This window comes from Pristiophorus japonicus, chromosome 13, assembly GCF_044704955.1.
Source record: "Pristiophorus japonicus isolate sPriJap1 chromosome 13, sPriJap1.hap1, whole genome shotgun sequence".
NCBI lineage: Eukaryota > Metazoa > Chordata > Chondrichthyes > Pristiophoridae > Pristiophorus > Pristiophorus japonicus.
Window position 1 is genome coordinate 112,229,870 of NC_091989.1, and position 16,541 is coordinate 112,246,410.

At 48.0% G+C, this 16,541-nt stretch overlaps 1 protein-coding gene across 1 annotated transcript in view; it reads left to right on the forward strand.

Moving 5' to 3' along the window:
• The window catches only part of LOC139278173 (uncharacterized), a 64,432-nt gene extending 48,860 nt beyond the window's left edge, over positions 1–15,572 (forward strand). Inside the window, exons 5-9 of the mRNA XM_070896827.1 lie at positions 8,018–8,165; positions 11,816–12,030; positions 13,326–13,406; positions 13,818–13,934; positions 15,365–15,572. Of these exons, the coding sequence (XP_070752928.1) occupies positions 8,018–8,165; positions 11,816–12,030; positions 13,326–13,406; positions 13,818–13,934; positions 15,365–15,572 (769 nt within the window). The remainder of the gene's footprint in view (positions 1–8,017; positions 8,166–11,815; positions 12,031–13,325; positions 13,407–13,817; positions 13,935–15,364) is intronic.
• The last annotated feature ends 969 nt before the right edge of the window (positions 15,573–16,541 follow it).

The window sequence follows — 16,541 nt, forward strand, 5'->3', positions numbered from 1 at the left end:
ACCAACAATGTCTCCGCAAGATCCTACAAATCCCCTGGGAGGACAGGTGCACCAACATCAGCATCCTCATTCAGGCTATCATTTCCAGCATTGAACCACTGTTCACACTCGATCAGCTCCACTGGGCAGGCCACATAGTCTGCATGCCAGACACGAGACTCCCAAAGCAAGTGCTCTACTCGTAGCTCCCTCATGGCAAACGAACCAAAGGTGGGCAGCGGAAATGCTACAAGGACACCCTCAAAGCCTCCCTGATAAAATGCGACAACCCCACTGACACCTGGGACTCCCTTGCCCAAGACTGCCCTAAGTAGAGGAAGTGCAACGAGAGGGCGTTGAGCACCTCGAGTCTCAATGCCGAGAGCATGCAGAAATCAAGTGCAGGCAGCGGAAAGAGCGTGCAGCAAACCAATCCTACCCACCCCTTCCCTCAACAACTATCTGTCCCACCTGTGACAGAGTCTGTGGCTCTCGTATTGGACTGTTCAGCCACCAAAGAACTCACTTCAGGAGTGGAAGCAAGTCTTCCCCGATTCCGAGGGACTGCCAATGATGACCTGCATGCAGCTGAGTAAAGTACCAGCGGAATCTCCGCTGAGCCTGTGATCGTGGCCATCTAAACCATGGTCGAGGATCCAGATTGATTTTGCGGGTCCTTTCCTGGGAAAAATGATTTTTGTTGTGGTGGATGCATATTCAAAGTGGATAGAGTGTATCATTATCCAGTACATCTACAGCCACTATTGAGAGCCTTCGTGTCATGTTTGCTACTCATGGCTTACCTTACATTGTGAGCGACAACGGATCTTGTTTCACAAGTCTTGAGTTTCAGGAGTCTATGGAGCTCAATGGTATTAGACATGTGAAGTCAGCTCCATTCAAACCTGCTTCTAATGATCAAGCATGCTGTTCAAATGATCAAGCAAAGTATGAAACGTGTAACTCTGGGTTCACTGTAGACTCGTTTGTCTTATATATTGCTCAGTTACAGGACACGACCTCATATGCTTACTGGGGTTTCCCCTGCTGAACTACTGATGAAGAGAAATCAGTAGACCAAGCTTTCTCTTGTTCATCCTGATTTGAATGATCGTGTTGAAAACAGACATCAAAGTCAGCAATGGTATCATGATCATGCTGCTGTGTCACGTGATATTTCAATACTGGATATACAGTCCAGTATATGTACTAAACTATGGTCAAGGTCCAAAGTGGATCATTGGTACTGTTACAGCCAAGGAGGGTAACTCTTGTGGTGCTCAAGAATGGGCAAACATGCATGAAACATGTTGACCAGGTAAAACTGCGGCACAAACGGATGAACTGGAACCGTTTGAGGAAGATGCAGTCAGTGACCAACCAACCAATGTTCATTCATCAGAGGACTCTGCTGTCATTCCTGAACCTGGACCTTCAGTCTCTGATGTGGTCATTACCACTCTCACCAGATCGGTTACTCAGCCTTCAGTCACAACTGACTCACAACGCTCGCCTAGAACTGAAGTTGAACTGAGACAATCAAGTCGTGAGTGGAAAGTCCCAGACCGTCCTAATTTGTAAAAAGACTGATATTAAGATCTTGAAAGGGGGAGTGTTGTTATATATTGATGCCTGGGGTCACCAGACACCAGAGGGCGCTGTCGGAGGTCATTGGGCTGTATGTGCGTGTGCGTGGTCACGGGTGTATATAAGTGTGGGTACTAGGACAGTAATACAGAAAGGAACTAAGTATTGTAACACTAACACGGTACAGGCAAGTATTTCCCATGGTCCTACTGCTCCTGGATAGTACATGTGAGAGTCCTTCTGATAGGATGTTACTGTACAATGTTCTGGAAGGAGCCATTGTCAGAAGGGGTAGGGGCTGGTGAGAAAGTGATGCGTATCCTGCAGATGAGGAGGTGGACAAACTTGAAGCTTTTATCAGTGGGCATTCTTGTGCTATCGGAATGAGGACTGTACAAAGAAGATGTAGAAAGGTGAAGACAGTTGGGTTTCAGGGCCCACACAAAACAATACAGACTGTGAGGGACAAAGTGTACTGAGGTGCACACAACAATCACCCTGTCCTTGCTGAGAAGCATTGCCAGCCGGTACCCTACATTGCTCCTTTCTAGTGACCCTCTTTTAGCACTGTCTCCATGTGTGCTGGAACGTACAACCACCTTCAGTTCCTCAACTATTTGCTGCCATGTGTATCTTCAAGCTGTTTGTCACTGCTCCCTGCCTGAGGCGAAGTACAGCACCACCCTCGGCCTCTCACAGCCTGCAGCAGCACATCTGTGCTTGTCTCAAACTGTGAAAGAGTGAAAGAAAGAGAGAGCGAAAGAAAGAGAGAGCGAAAGAAAGAGAGAGTGAAAGAAAGAGAGAGCGAAAGAAAGAGCAAAAGAAAGAAAGAAGACCCTGACTCACTGACTCACTGACTCACTCACTGACTCACTGACTCACTCACACACTCATTCACTACTCACTCACATTATATAGCACCTTTCATGACCACTGGACGACTTAAATCGCTTTACAGCCAATGAAGTACTTTTCGAGTGTAGTCGCTGTTGTAATATGGGAAACACGGCAGCCAATTTGCGCACAGTAAGCTCCCACAAACAGTAATGTGATAATGACCAGATAAACTGTTTTTCTTATGTTGATTGAGGGATAAATATTGCCCAGGACACCGGTGATAAGTTCCCTGCTCTTCTTCGAAATAGTGCCATGGGATCGTTTCGACCACATAAGAGGACATATAGGGCGTCAGTTTAACGACTCATCCACAGGATGGCACCTCTGTCAAAGCAGCACTCCTTCGATACTGCACTGGAGTGTCAGTCGAGGTCTTGTGCTCAAGCCACAGGATTGGGGTTTGAACCAACCACCTTCTGATTCAGAGGTGAGAGTGCTTTTTTAATTGGATTTATTCAATATTAAAAACACTTACAACATCGTGATCATTCCATTGTACCATACAATCACTATTCACCACTTCCAGCAACAAAAAAAGCTGATCACTAAAATATAAACAAGCTCACCACAATTCTGCCTCTCCGCATGGTCATTCCTTCACCACATAGTAGCATCAAAAACTAAAGTTTAATTTGTCTCCCATGAAATATCATAGAATTATGAAAATTTACAGCACAGAAGGAGGCCATTTTGGCCCATCATGGCCGACAAAGAGCTATCCAGCCTCTTGGTCCGTAGCCTTGTAGGTTACGGCACTTCAAGTGGTGAGGGTTTCTGCCTCTATCACCCTTTCAGGCAGTGAGTTCCAGACCCCCACCACCCCCTCAAATCCCTTCTAAACCTCCTACCAATTACTTTAAATCTATGCCCCCTGATTGTTGACTCCTCTGCTAAGGGAAATAGGTCCTTCCTATTCACTCTATCTTGGCCACTCATAATTTTATACACTTCAAAAAGATCTCCCCTCAGACTCCGCTGTTCCAAAGAAAACAACCCCAGCCTATCCAATCTTTCCTCATAGCTATAATTCTCCAGTAAACGTAATATCCCCATAAATCTCCTCTGTACCCTCTCCAGTGCAAAACTTCTTTCTTGTAATGTGGTGACCAGAACTGCATGTAGTACTCTAGCTGTGGCCTAACTAGTTCAAGCATAACCTCCCTGCTCTTGTATTCTATGCCTTGACTAATAAAGGCAAGTATTCTGTGTGCCTTCTTATCTACTGGCCTGCTGCCTTCAGGGATCTGTGGACATGCACTCCAAGGTCCCTTTGTTCCGCTACACTTCTCAGTGTCCTACCATTTAATGTGTATTCCCTTGCCTTGTTAGCCCTTCCCAAATGCATTGCCTTACTCTTCTCCAGATTGACTTCCATTTGCCACTGTTCTGCTCAGCTGACCAGTTGATTGATAGCTTCCTGCAGTCTACAGTTTTCTTCATTATCAACTACACAGCCAATTTTTGTATCACCTGCAAACTTCTTAATCATACCCCCTACATTCAAGTGTAAATGATTGACTTATACCACAAAAAGCAAGTGACCCAGTACTGAGCCCTGCGGAGTCCCACTGTATACAGCCTTCCAGTCACAAAATCACCCATCAACCATTACCCTTTGCTTCCTGCCTCTGAGCTAATTTGGAGTCCAACTTGCCACTTTGTCTTGGATCCCATGGGCTTTTACTTTCGACCAGTCTTCCCTGTGGGACCTTATCAAAAGCCTTGCTAAAATTCTCACACAACATCAAACATACTACCCTCATCGACCCTCCTTGCTACAGCCTCAAAAAATTCAATCAACTTAGTCAGACATGACCTTCCCTTAACAAATCCATGCTGACTGTCCCCGATTAATCTGTGAAGATTTATCTTGTCCCTCAGAATTTTCTCAAATAATTTTCCCACCACTGAGGTTAGGCTGACTGGCCTTTAATTACTCGGTGTATCCCTTTCTCCCTTTTTAAATTATATTAAATTTAATTATTAAATAATAAATATTAATCTATTATACAGTAAAAAATGAGTAAAAAAATGCCACCCTTAAATTCCTTACCCAATAAACAATCACAAAGTCTCATGATGATTTTAGTCTATATTTAAATCCTCTTAGGTTTATTCTCCTCCCCTTATAAAGCAGAGCATTCCTTTGTTGCACATTCCTTCATTGCACAATCATGAGTCTAGCCACACTGAACATTAAACTAATCATAGAAACATAGAAACATAGAAAATAGGTGCAGGAGTAGGCCATTTGACCCTTCGAGCCTGCACCACCATTCAATGAGTTCATGGCTGAACTTCAATACCCCATTCCTGCTTTCTCGCCATACCCCTTGATCCCCCTAGTAGTAAGGACTACATCTAACTCCTTTTTGAATATATTTAGTGAATTGGCCTCAACAACTTTCTGTGGTCGAGAATTCCACAGGTTCACCACTCTCTGGGTGAAAAAGTTTCTCCTCATCTCGGTCCTAAATGGCTTACCCCTTATCCTTCGACTGTGACCCATGGTTCTGGATTTCCCCAACATTGGGAACATTCTTCCTACATCTAACCTATCTAAACCCGTCAGAATTTTAAACGTTTCTATGAGATCCCCTCTCATTCTTCTGAACTCCAGTGAATACACGCCCAGTTGATTCAGTCTATCTTGATATGTCAGTCCCGCCATCCCGGAAATCAGTCTGGTGAACCTTCGCTGCACTCCCTCAATAGCAAGAATGTCCTTCCTTAAGTTAGGAGACCAAAACTGTACACAATACTCCAGGTGTGGTATAACTGTAGTAATACCTCCCTGCCCCTGTACTCAAATCCCCACGCTATGAAGGACAACATTCCATTTGCTTTCTTAACCGCCTGCTGAACCTGCATACCAACCTTCAATGACTGATGTACCATGACACCCAGGTTTCGTTGCACCGCCCCTTTTCCTAATCTGTCACCATTCAGATAATAGTCTGTCTCTCTCTTTTTACCACCAAAATGGATAACCTCACATTTATCCACATTATACTTCATCTGCCATGCATTTGCCCACTCACCTAACCTATCCAAGTCATCCTGCAGCTACACAGCATCCTCCTCGCAGCTCACACTGCCACCCAACTTAGTGTCATCCGCAAATTTGGAGATACTACATTTAATCCCCTCGTCTAAATCATTAATGTACAATGTAAACAGCTGGGGCCCCAGCACAGAACCTTGCGGTACCCCACTAGTCACTGCCTGCCATTCTGAAAAGTACTCATTTACTCCTACTCTTTGCTTCCTGTCTGACAACTAGTTCTCAATCCACGTCAGCACACTACCCCCAATCCCATGTGCTTTAACTTTGCACATTAATCTCTTGTGTGGGACCTTGTCGAAAGCCTTCTGAAAGTCCAAATATACCACATCAACTGGTTCTCCTTTGTCCACTTTACTGGAAACATCCTCAAAAAATTCCAGAAGATTTGTCAAGCATGATTTCCCCTTCATAAATCCATGCTGACTTGGACCTATCATGTCACCATTTTCCAAATGCGCTGCTATGACATCCTTAATAATTGATTCCATCATTTTACCCACTACTGAGGTCAGGCTGACCGGTCGATAATTCCCTGTTTTCTCTCTCCCTCCTTTTTTAAAAAGTGGGGTTACATTGGCTACCCTCCACTCGATAGGAACTGATCCAGAGTCAATGGAATGTTGGAAAATGACTGTCAATGCATCTGCTATTTCCAAGGCCACCTCCTTAAGTACTTTGGGATGCAGTCCATCAGGCCCTGGGGATTTATCGGCCTTCAATCCCATCAATTTCCCCAACACAATTTCCCGACTAATAAGGATTTCCCTCAGTTCCTCCTTCTTACTAGACCCTCTGACCTCTTTTATATCCGGAAGGTTGTTTGTGTCCTCCTTAGTGAATACCGAACCAAAGTACTTGTTCAATTGTTCTGCCATTTCTTTGTTCCCAGTTATGACTTCCCCTGATTCTGACTGCAGGGGATCTACGTTTGTCTTTACTAACCTTTTTCTCTTTACATACCTATAGAAGCTTTTGCAGTCCGTCTTAATGTTCCCTGCAAGCTTCCTCTCGTACTCTATTTTCCCTGCCCTAATCAAACCCTTTGTCCTCCTCTGCTGAGTTCTAAATTTCTCCCAGTTCCCGAATTCGCTGCTATTTCTGGCCAATTTGTATGCCACTTCCTTGGCGTTAATACTATTCCTGATTTTCCTTGATAGCCACGGTTGAGCCATCTTCCCTTTTTTATTTTTACGCCAGACAGGGATGTACAATTGTTGTAGTGCATCTATGCAGTCTCTAAATGTCTGCCATTGTCCATCCACTGTCAACCCCTTAAGTATCATTCGCCATCCGTGAGACTCGGACAAGTGACGAGAGTGTTACCATTGAGCCACAGCTGACGCCTACATTCTAGGGAAGATACGTTTAAACCACTTTATACAAAACCATCAATGAACCGAGGAAAGCTTGCTCCACTATCTTTTCTTTATTCATTATTGGGATTTGGGCATTGCTGGAAAGGCCTGTGTTTATTGTACATCCCCAATTGCCCTTGAGAAGGGGATGATGAGCTGCCTTCTTGAATCATTGCAGTCTGTGTGGTGAAGGTAATTCCACAGCGCTATTAGGGAGGGAGTTCCAGGATGAAGGAACGGTGATATATTTCCAAACCGGAATGCTGTATGTCTTGAAGTGAAACTTGGAGGTGGTGATGTTCTCATGCACCTGCTGCCTTTGTCCCTTTAGGTGGTAGAGGCTGTGGGATTGGGAGGTGCTGTCGAAGAAACCTTGATGAGTTGCTGCAGTGCAACTTGTAGATAATACGCTCTGCATCGGGGAGAGTGGTATCTGAGTTTTCAGAGTCTAATGGCTAGAGAAAGCATGGATGGCCCTGGTGGCCTTTTCACATCTTTCTATTTGTGTATATATCTATAAGTAACACTTAAGATCGGGTGACATGATGAATATAAAATATCTTACAAATGTTTTATAACATTGGGCCCTGCCACGGGGCCCCTCAGGACAGGAAATTTGGGCACTCCTATGGTTGCACATGCAAAGGAACTTCGGGTATGCTGTGGGAGCATTTGGTTCAAATTCTGAGCAGTTTAGTTCCAATTTAAAGTAGGTATTTTCATTGTCGGAAAATCGTGTTATGCTTATGTAGAACATGCAAAGATATCTGCTTTTCAAATAAATGTAAATATTTTAGATAATAGCATAAATACAGATTATATTATGACAAGGATTGACATGTGATAAATAAGTGACATATTCAGAAAACTTTCCCAGGAAAAGCCAAATGGATGATTATTGCAGCTGTGACTTGCTACACCCTCCATCAGCGTGACACGTCACATCAGTGGTGCAAAGTCAATGGGGTAGAGTGTGACTTTGTGCAATAGTGTGAAATCGGTGAGAGCGAATCGTCAGCCCGGTTTACATCTTTCCTGATTTTTATTACTAAGGGACAAAGTTAAAATCTACCCTGAGTGAATTCCTATTTTTGTTATCAGGTCCAGTGCAAACTATCTGTTTATTTTACAGCTTGGGGTCCGATCTACGTAAGGTACTGATGAATATGAACTTTCCCGAGGACAGTAAAACCTTTGTAACTCCAAATGTCAAGGCTGCTGTGATCAAAGTGAATCAGCGCTCCAATTTCGAATTTGGTGTGACTGCCAATTTCTCTTGGGTAAGTGTTTCCACGAGGTGGTGATTAAAAGTGTTGGAGAAAGAAAATGTTACACTGTGTGTTTGGTGATAAGGGAATCACAATTGCCCCTTTGATTGATGACATCATCAGAACGCGCACCGCCACGGACCCGCCCCGGAAGGTAAATTCACCTCAAATAGTCTTTTAACCACCTATCGGTACCAACGACAGGTTTTTGAGTCGATATACAGTGCATGCTCAAGACCGCCAGCGGCCTTTAAAGGCGTGTTGCGTATAGCAGCATTCTTGTCGGTGAGATTTATTTTGACTTTTCCAAACATTGCGAGTTGGCTTAATGACAGCGGGATTCAGTTATAGTGGGCCAGGCTCTTCAATCTCGACAACAAAGAGGATTTTTTCACACTTTTTGAAACATTGTGAGTTGGCTTATTGACAGCGGGATTGAGTGATCGTACGTCAGACTCTTCAATCTCGACAACAGAGAGCCGTGATTCTGGAGGCTCTGCTTGCAGAGGAGAACTAAATGGGGTCAGTGCTGGCAGCGGAGCACCTCCTGCACATTGTGTGTGGCAGGGAGACACGCAGGAGAAGGTGGCACCGGCTCCAACAGCTGCAGAGGCTGCGGACATGGCTGAGGGACAGAGAGGGCGACAGAGCTGAACCCAGAGAGGTGTTCCAGGAATAACCTCAGGAAGGGACTACCAACAGGAGGAAGGTCGGGTTTGCTGATCCCCCGCACAACATAGTGGACCAGATGGACATGAGGCAGCATGCACAGGAGGCAGATGTTTGTAGCAGCAGGTTGCAGAGGGTGAGGAGCAACATCAGCAGGAGGGCAGGAGGGAGAAGGCATTGAGGCAGCTGTGAGAGGAAGACGCCTGCACACACATGATGGCAGCAGGACCTATCTGTTGTGTATCTTTAAAGCATGCACTCCCATGTTCCACCACCAGGGAGCGCATCCCCTGAAGTCCCAAGGGATCCCAACATCCCTTGGGAGCACTGTATATAAGCCGGCCCCTCAGGTCTGTTCCTCACTCTGGAGTGTCTTAATAAAGACTGAGGTCACTGTTACTTTAACCTCCCTGTGTGCAGTCTCATCTGTGTTAGGAACACAATAACTGGCAACGAGAATACGAATCCAACGCAAAGATGCAGCAAACTGTGGGCATCCTGGAGAAGTTCTCGGAGGGTGAGGACTGGGAAGCCTGTGTCGAACGGCTAGACCAGTACTTTGTAGCTAACGAGCTGGACGGAGAAGGATGCGCTGCAAAAAGGAGAGCGGTCCTCCTCACAGTCTGCGGGGCACCGACCTACAGCCTCATGAAGAATCTTCTGGCTCCGGTGAAATCCACAGATAAGTCGTATGAGGAGCTGTGTACACTGGTTCGGGACCATCTTAACCCGAGGGAGAGCGTGCTGATGGCGAGGTATCGGTTCTACACGTGCCAGTGATCTGAAGGTCAGGAAGTGGCGAGCTACATTGCTGAGCTAAGGCGACTTGCAGGACAATGTGAGTTTGATGGCCACCTGGAGCAAATGCTCAGAGACTTTTTTGTACTGGGCATTGGCCACGAGACCATCCTTTGAAAACCTTTGACTGTAGAGACACTGACCCTCAGTAAGGCCATTGCGATAGCACAGGTGTTTATGTCCACCAGTGATAACACCAAACAAATCTCTTAGCACACAAGTGCTAGCAATGTTCATAAATTAACTGGAACTGTGTTTGCTAGCAGAAATGTACAGGGCAGAAACCACGAGTCTGCAACTGCCAGCAGGCCTCAGGTGACCCAGATGACTCAAAATCTGCAACAAAGGATGAATGCAAGGCAATTGTTATTGTGGAGCCTTCCATTCAGCCTATTTATGCTGCTTCAAAGGGTATGTTTGCAAGAGCTGTGGAACAATGGGGCACCTCCAACGAGCTTGCAGACAAGCTGCAAGCTCTGCAAAACCCGCAAACCATCACGTGGCAGACGAAGATCGGTCCATAGTGGATCAAAGCAATTCCGAGCCTCAGAGAGAGGGGGCAGATGCTGAAGTACACGGGGTGCACACATTTTCGACGAAATGGCCACCTATAATGCTAAATGTAAAATTGAATGGCTTACCCGTAGCCATGGAACTGGACACTGGCGCTAGCCAATCCATCATGAGTAAAAATATGTTTGAGTGACTGTGGTGCAACAAGGCACTCAGACCAGCCCTGAGCCCCATCCAAATGAAACTGAGAACGTACAGCAAAGAGCTTATCACTGTCCTGGGCAGCTTACGGATGACCTGTGTCTCCGGAGACTGCAGTTCTGCAAGGATATCATGAGGGAGCTGTGCAATCTCCTGCAGCCAGACCTGCAGCCTCAAACAAGGTTGAGGACAGCTCTGACCGTCACATCAAAGGTGACCCTCGCACTCAATTTCTATGCGACTGGATCTTTTCGGGCTGCAACTGCAGATATCTCGAACATCTCCCAGTTCGCCGCACAAAGCTCCATTCTTCAAGTGACAGGTGCTCTGTATTAGAGGAGGAGGGACGACATATTCTTCCCTATGAACAGGGAGAAGGAGCAGGTGGAGCGGCAGACCAGATCCGTGAGGTTTGTGGGCTTCCCCAGAGTTCAGGGCATCACAGACTGCACCTGTGATGTATGTAGCACTCAAATCACTGACTCCACACAGTCTGGTGTTGTAGTAACTGCTGTGACCTTAGCCCTTTATTGTGTAACTCCAGAGTGCCTCTCAGGTGTGGTGGGCAGCCTTATATACTCTGTCTTGCAGGTACTTTCGGGTCTCCCACCACAGCTCCCTCTGTGGTGCACCATTGTAACTATACATTTAATGTACCTGGACAATACATAACATCTCACTCCCCCCCGCCTCCACCCCCCCATTTCCAAAAGCACATTGCCGGAAACCTCGGCCTTGTTCGTCCTGGTTGATTTGTGAGTGTGAGTCCATGACCATCCACTTCCCTCTTCCCCCCTCCATGTCGGGATTATGCTTGCGATCCGGTGCAAGCATGTGGTATTTGCAGTCCTTACATGGTTGATGAAGTACACAAACATAGCCCCCAATAGAAAGTAGGTACACATAGACAGTACATTTGTATGGTACATATAGATGCATTGAAGAGTTATATCAAAATGTTGCAGGTACACTGAACAGTTATTTAATCCCAGCTCCACTGGGTGAGGTATGGTGGCCGCATACTGCCCCTTTTTGCCCGAGGTAATGGGCTGCGCTGAGACAGGATATCGCAACTAGTGCGTTGCCTCTGTTCTCAGAAAATAGTTGCCTTTGCGACTCATCTGCAGCCACTGAACCATTGCATGAATCACATTAAATCGGAAATCGCATTCGTCCATTGGTCATGTTAGTCACAGATCCATTAACCGTTTTACTTGTGCATTGTGATATTAACTTTTTTCACCAATCACATCAATCATTTTAATCACAGAAATCATTTTAGCATCAAAATATTAACTCGTCATAAATCACGTCATCTTACAAATCACAGTCATCATTTTGACTCACTCTTGCCCTTACAAAAGTCTCTTTATGGGGACCGCCAACGGTGTAAGGCCCCTTTAAGACTCCCGGGTACATTTCTCTTTTAAGACGCCATCTTGTTTTTCCCACGAGGCTTCCACTGGGCGTCACCATTTTAGGTGCTCTGCCTGCCTTTCTCTGCAGAACTCTGCTGCCACGAGGCTTGCCACCATCTTGAGCTTGCTGTGCTGAAACCGAAAACGTCCCTGTCCTTGATCACTCGCATCTCGGAGATCTGCCCGTACTTGGAGAGCACTTCTTCCAGCGCCTGCTCGTCTGTGTCGAGATTGAGACCGCCGATGAACAGCTTTCCTTCTTCAGACCCTTTTGCGAGGTTGGTTTGCTGGGTGTTTTCCCTGCTGGACTCTAGCCTGCTACTGCCTAACGGTTCGCTCTTGACTCTCTCTCTCGAGATCCACCACACTTCGACCGCACCCGGGAGCCGCAACGCACCGGCCCCCCCTCCGCCGCATCCTCCGGAGCACCCCACACAGCTGACCTTTTTGCCCAGGAGCCGCCACACACACACACGTCCTCTGGAACTGGCCTCTGCCTGCGGGCCGACGGTGCCTGCTGGAGCAGCCCGTCGAAGCCCTTCTCTCTCCTCCAGCTCGGTCGGCACTGCTGCTTGTGAACACGGGGGACAGCGGTCTGTGGAGGAATGAAGCCTTCCCAACTCCCACGGACCTTTCCCATCCATCTCCTGCCGAGTAGCATCGGCACATCACCTGCAATGATCCACAAAGGTAAACCATGCTTCTCGTCCCCATGAGATACCTGCACATCCGCTCTGCCAAGAACAGGTATCAGTTCCTTGGTGTAGGTGCGCAGCTTTGCCGTGACTGGGGCCAGCTTGGGTCGTGCAGCTGGGTTGATCCACAGTTTATCAAAAGTTTTCTTACTCATCAGCGACTGACCCGACCCCGTGTCCACTTCCATACTCACTGGAACTCCGTTAATCTTGACTTCCATAATCACTGGGGCCAAATCGTCGGTACACGTATACAGTCCAAACGCATCATCTTCTTCTACCTGCTCCTCGCTGGATAGTAGATCATCTACCATCTCCTCAGCCACACGGTGTGTTCTTTTGCACATACACTGAAGGTGCCCTTTCATGTGGCAGGTATTGCATGTGTACGCCACAAACCTGCACCGGTGAGCCCCATGGCTTCCTCCGCAGCGCCAGCATGGTGCTACTCGATTAGCCCCTCTTGACGGACTCTGAGTTCCAGGATCCTGAAGTCTGTGCTCTCTGCCCTGGGCAAAGCCACGTTCTGCAGTTTTGTCCGTAACGGGCACTATCCTGTGATTAGTACCTGCCGGGTTCGAGACCGTGTGGATCATCTGCTTGGTGCTGCAAGTCAAGGTCATAAATGCCTGGCTGATGTTGATGGCTTGCTGCAGGCTGACTGTAGGTTCAGTGGATAGCAGCTTGTGAAGGAGACCCTCATGGCCAATCCCCATAACAAAGACGTTTCGCAATGCCTCGTCAAGGTGTGTGCCAAAATCGTATGGCGCCGCGAGTCTCCTGATGTCCGCAGCATATTTGGTGATATCCTGGCCCTCAGGTCTGCAGTGGTGGTAGAATTTGTGCCTGGCCATGAGGATGCTCTCCTTCGGTTTCAGTTGGCCTCGAATGAGTTTAATCAGCTACTCATATGACATGTCCTTGGTGCTCGCGGGTGCCAGAAAATCCCTGACGAGACGGTAAACCTCATCGCCACAACTGGAAAGCAATATCGCCTTACGCTTCTCTCTCAGTGCGTTCGTGTCCCCCGTCAGGTCGTTTGCTATAAAGTAGTATTTGAGCCTTTCCGTAAAGGCATCCCAGTCATTACCCTCTGTGAAATCCTTTAGCGAGCCCAAAGTAGTCATGGTTGCGTGAAGCTCATCCGTGTCCTCGTCGCCAATTTGTGATGTATGTAGCACTCAAATCACTGACTCCACACAGTCTGGTGTTGCAGTAACTGCTGTGACCTTAGTCCTTTATTGTGTAACTCCAGAGTACCTCTCAGGTGTGGTGGGCAGCCTTTTATACTCTGTCTTGTAGATACTTTCGGGTCTCCCACCACAGCGCCCCCTGTGGCACACCATTTTAACTATACATTTACATAACAGCACGCACATGGCATTGAGGGTGCCACAGAACAATCCCAAGATCTTCCGAAACTGCAAGGGATTCCACTCCCTCAATGTCCAGCTGGTGTGCGACCACATCATGGCAGTTGATGCCTGGTATCCTGACAGCAGCCACGATGCTTTCATCCTGCGCCAGAGCGGTGTGCCAGGCGTCTTTGTTCGGCCAAACCAAGATTGCGGCTGTTTCCTTGGAGACAAGGGCTACCCACTCTGCACTTGGCTGCTGACTCCCTTTCGACATCCCAGAACTGCTGCACAACAATCGTACATTGATTCATTCAGCCACCAGGTGCATCATTAAACAGACCATCGGAATCTTTAAACAGAGGTTCCGTTGCCCGGATCGCTCAGGCAGAGTACTGCAGTACTTGCCTGAGCGGGTCTCCCTATTCATGGTCATCTGCTGCATGTTTCACAACCTGGCAATCATGAGGCCACAACCATTGGAGGATGAGGGAGGCAGCATTACCACCCGAGGAGGTGGACCAGCACGAGGAGGAGGAGGAAGAGGAACAGGAGGAGGAGGAGGAACAGGAGGAAGAGGAGGAAGAGGCAGGGGAGGAGGACGAGGAGGAACAAGAGGAGGAGGAGGAGGGAGAGGAGGACCAGGAGGAGAAGGCACAGGAGGAGGACGAGGATTCTGGTTGGCGGCCACGCAGGAGATGGCGTTGCCATCCAGACCCTGCAAGGGAAGTCCGAAACCGTTTCATTGCTGCTCGTTTCCACTGAGTTCATGACACTTTAGCCTTCACCTTGGGCAAACCAATGAGCCCTGTCACACAGCATTCCCCACAGTCAAATGAGAGACCTGCACAGAAAATCAAATCCAAAAAAAGATTTTTACATCAGAAATTATGGATCCACAAAACATACACATAATCAATTCTCACCCTTGTGCATTTCCTTATAACCCCTCTTACACATTCCTATTCTCGAACTACGCTGTGGTGTCTCCCCTGGCTGCATCATGGCTCTGGGAAGGCTGCTGTGTTTCAGGTGTAGAAGATACAGATGTCCTTCTCGGATGCACTCGACCAGCTCTGGCACTGGAAGGGCCAGCTGCAGATGGGCCGCATCCGCCTTGGCACCTTCAGTCGGAATTGGCTGGGGCGATTACATGCTTAGCAGCAATGGTGGAGTGGCAGGTCTCGGCTCAGGACTGCTGTGATCGTGAGAGACCACATTGGGATCCTGGTCCGATGAGCCTGCGCCACTCCACCGGGGGCAGTACCTCACCATCCCCACCAATCTGCTGGTGCACAGGTCGGTGGGGTGGCGCGACACCGGAAGGTCCCCCGTGGACTGTGGTGGACCCAGCCGTGATAGCAGCAGTCTGATCTCATGTGGCATCCAGCTGAGACTGCATGAGAGCAGACACAGTCTTGATGCCCCCAGAGACGACAGCAGTAAGATGCTCCATGGCCTGTTGCCCAGAGTGCATGAGAGCATTCTGAGCTTCCAGACCAGCGGCCATCCTCTCCAAAACGGCACTCAGACGTTCCCTTGCACCTGTGCTGTATTGGCAGCTGCCACATCGCCCACGACATGCGGCATCACAGCTGGATCTGCACGTCGCTTTGGGAGTCCACCATTGCCTGCACACTGGCAATGATAGGTTCCATGGTGTTCACAGAGCTGTCCACAATACAGGAGGCAGACTCCTTCACGCTCCTGACCACTTGCGACAGGCTCTCGGGCATCCTTCCCATTTCCCGCAACATCTGGGAATGCTGACCTCCACCCTTCCTTCAAAACCCCCAACATTGATGGACTCATCTGAATCCTCTGCTTCAGAACTCGCGCGTGAACTCGCCCCCTAGAGAGATGGCACCCGAGGTTCCCTTTGACTTTGACCATGCTGCAGCCCGGTAGGCCCCGGTACATCACCCAGTGCTGACTCCTCTCCTAAATCTAACTGCAATGACCATCTACACCTAGTATCTGAGCTGGAGCGTGCGAGTGTAGGAAGCAGTGACAAGGTGCTGGCAACACTGTCCCCCTCTTCATTGTTCTCATCGGACATGCCGGCAATATCTGCAATCGGCTCAAGGGTCTCGTCCTGGCGCTGGATCACACTTGCCTCAAGGGTCTCGGTCCCGCTGTGGCTCACACTCGGGGTCTCATTTTCAATCATAAATGGCACAAGGGGTCCCGTCAGGGTGAGGTAGGGCATTGGACCATGCAGCAAGCACTTGCACACAATCATAAGCAACTGACTGGTAGAGCATTGGACTGTCAGGGAGAGATGGCATTAAAGTAAGGCCTTCACTTACCCATGCTGCCCCGAGTGGGATCCACATGACTGGCAGCCACAGGGAAGGCAACATGTGTGTCCACTAGCCGCTGCACCCTCTCTACTACATCAGTCAGCTGTTGGATATCGGTCTTGCTCCCACCAGTGCTCTGCTGCTGCAAACGCTTGTGAGAGACATTGGCCTGCAAAGCAAAGATGTAACATTGTCATGAGGCCTCGGCAATTAGTGCAAGTGTGGGTCCATTACATGCTGTGTAACTCACATGAAAGGGACCCTCCATTGTGAGTATACACATATAGAAATACATGCCTAAGCAATCACTGCTTCACTAACTATATTGTGAAGGTGGGAAATAAGAGTAGGTGAAGGAGAGGCTTGCAGATGAAAGGTGGGGGAACATATTCACTTTCATCAGTCGAATGATATCGTTCGGCCTTTTGCTGCATTG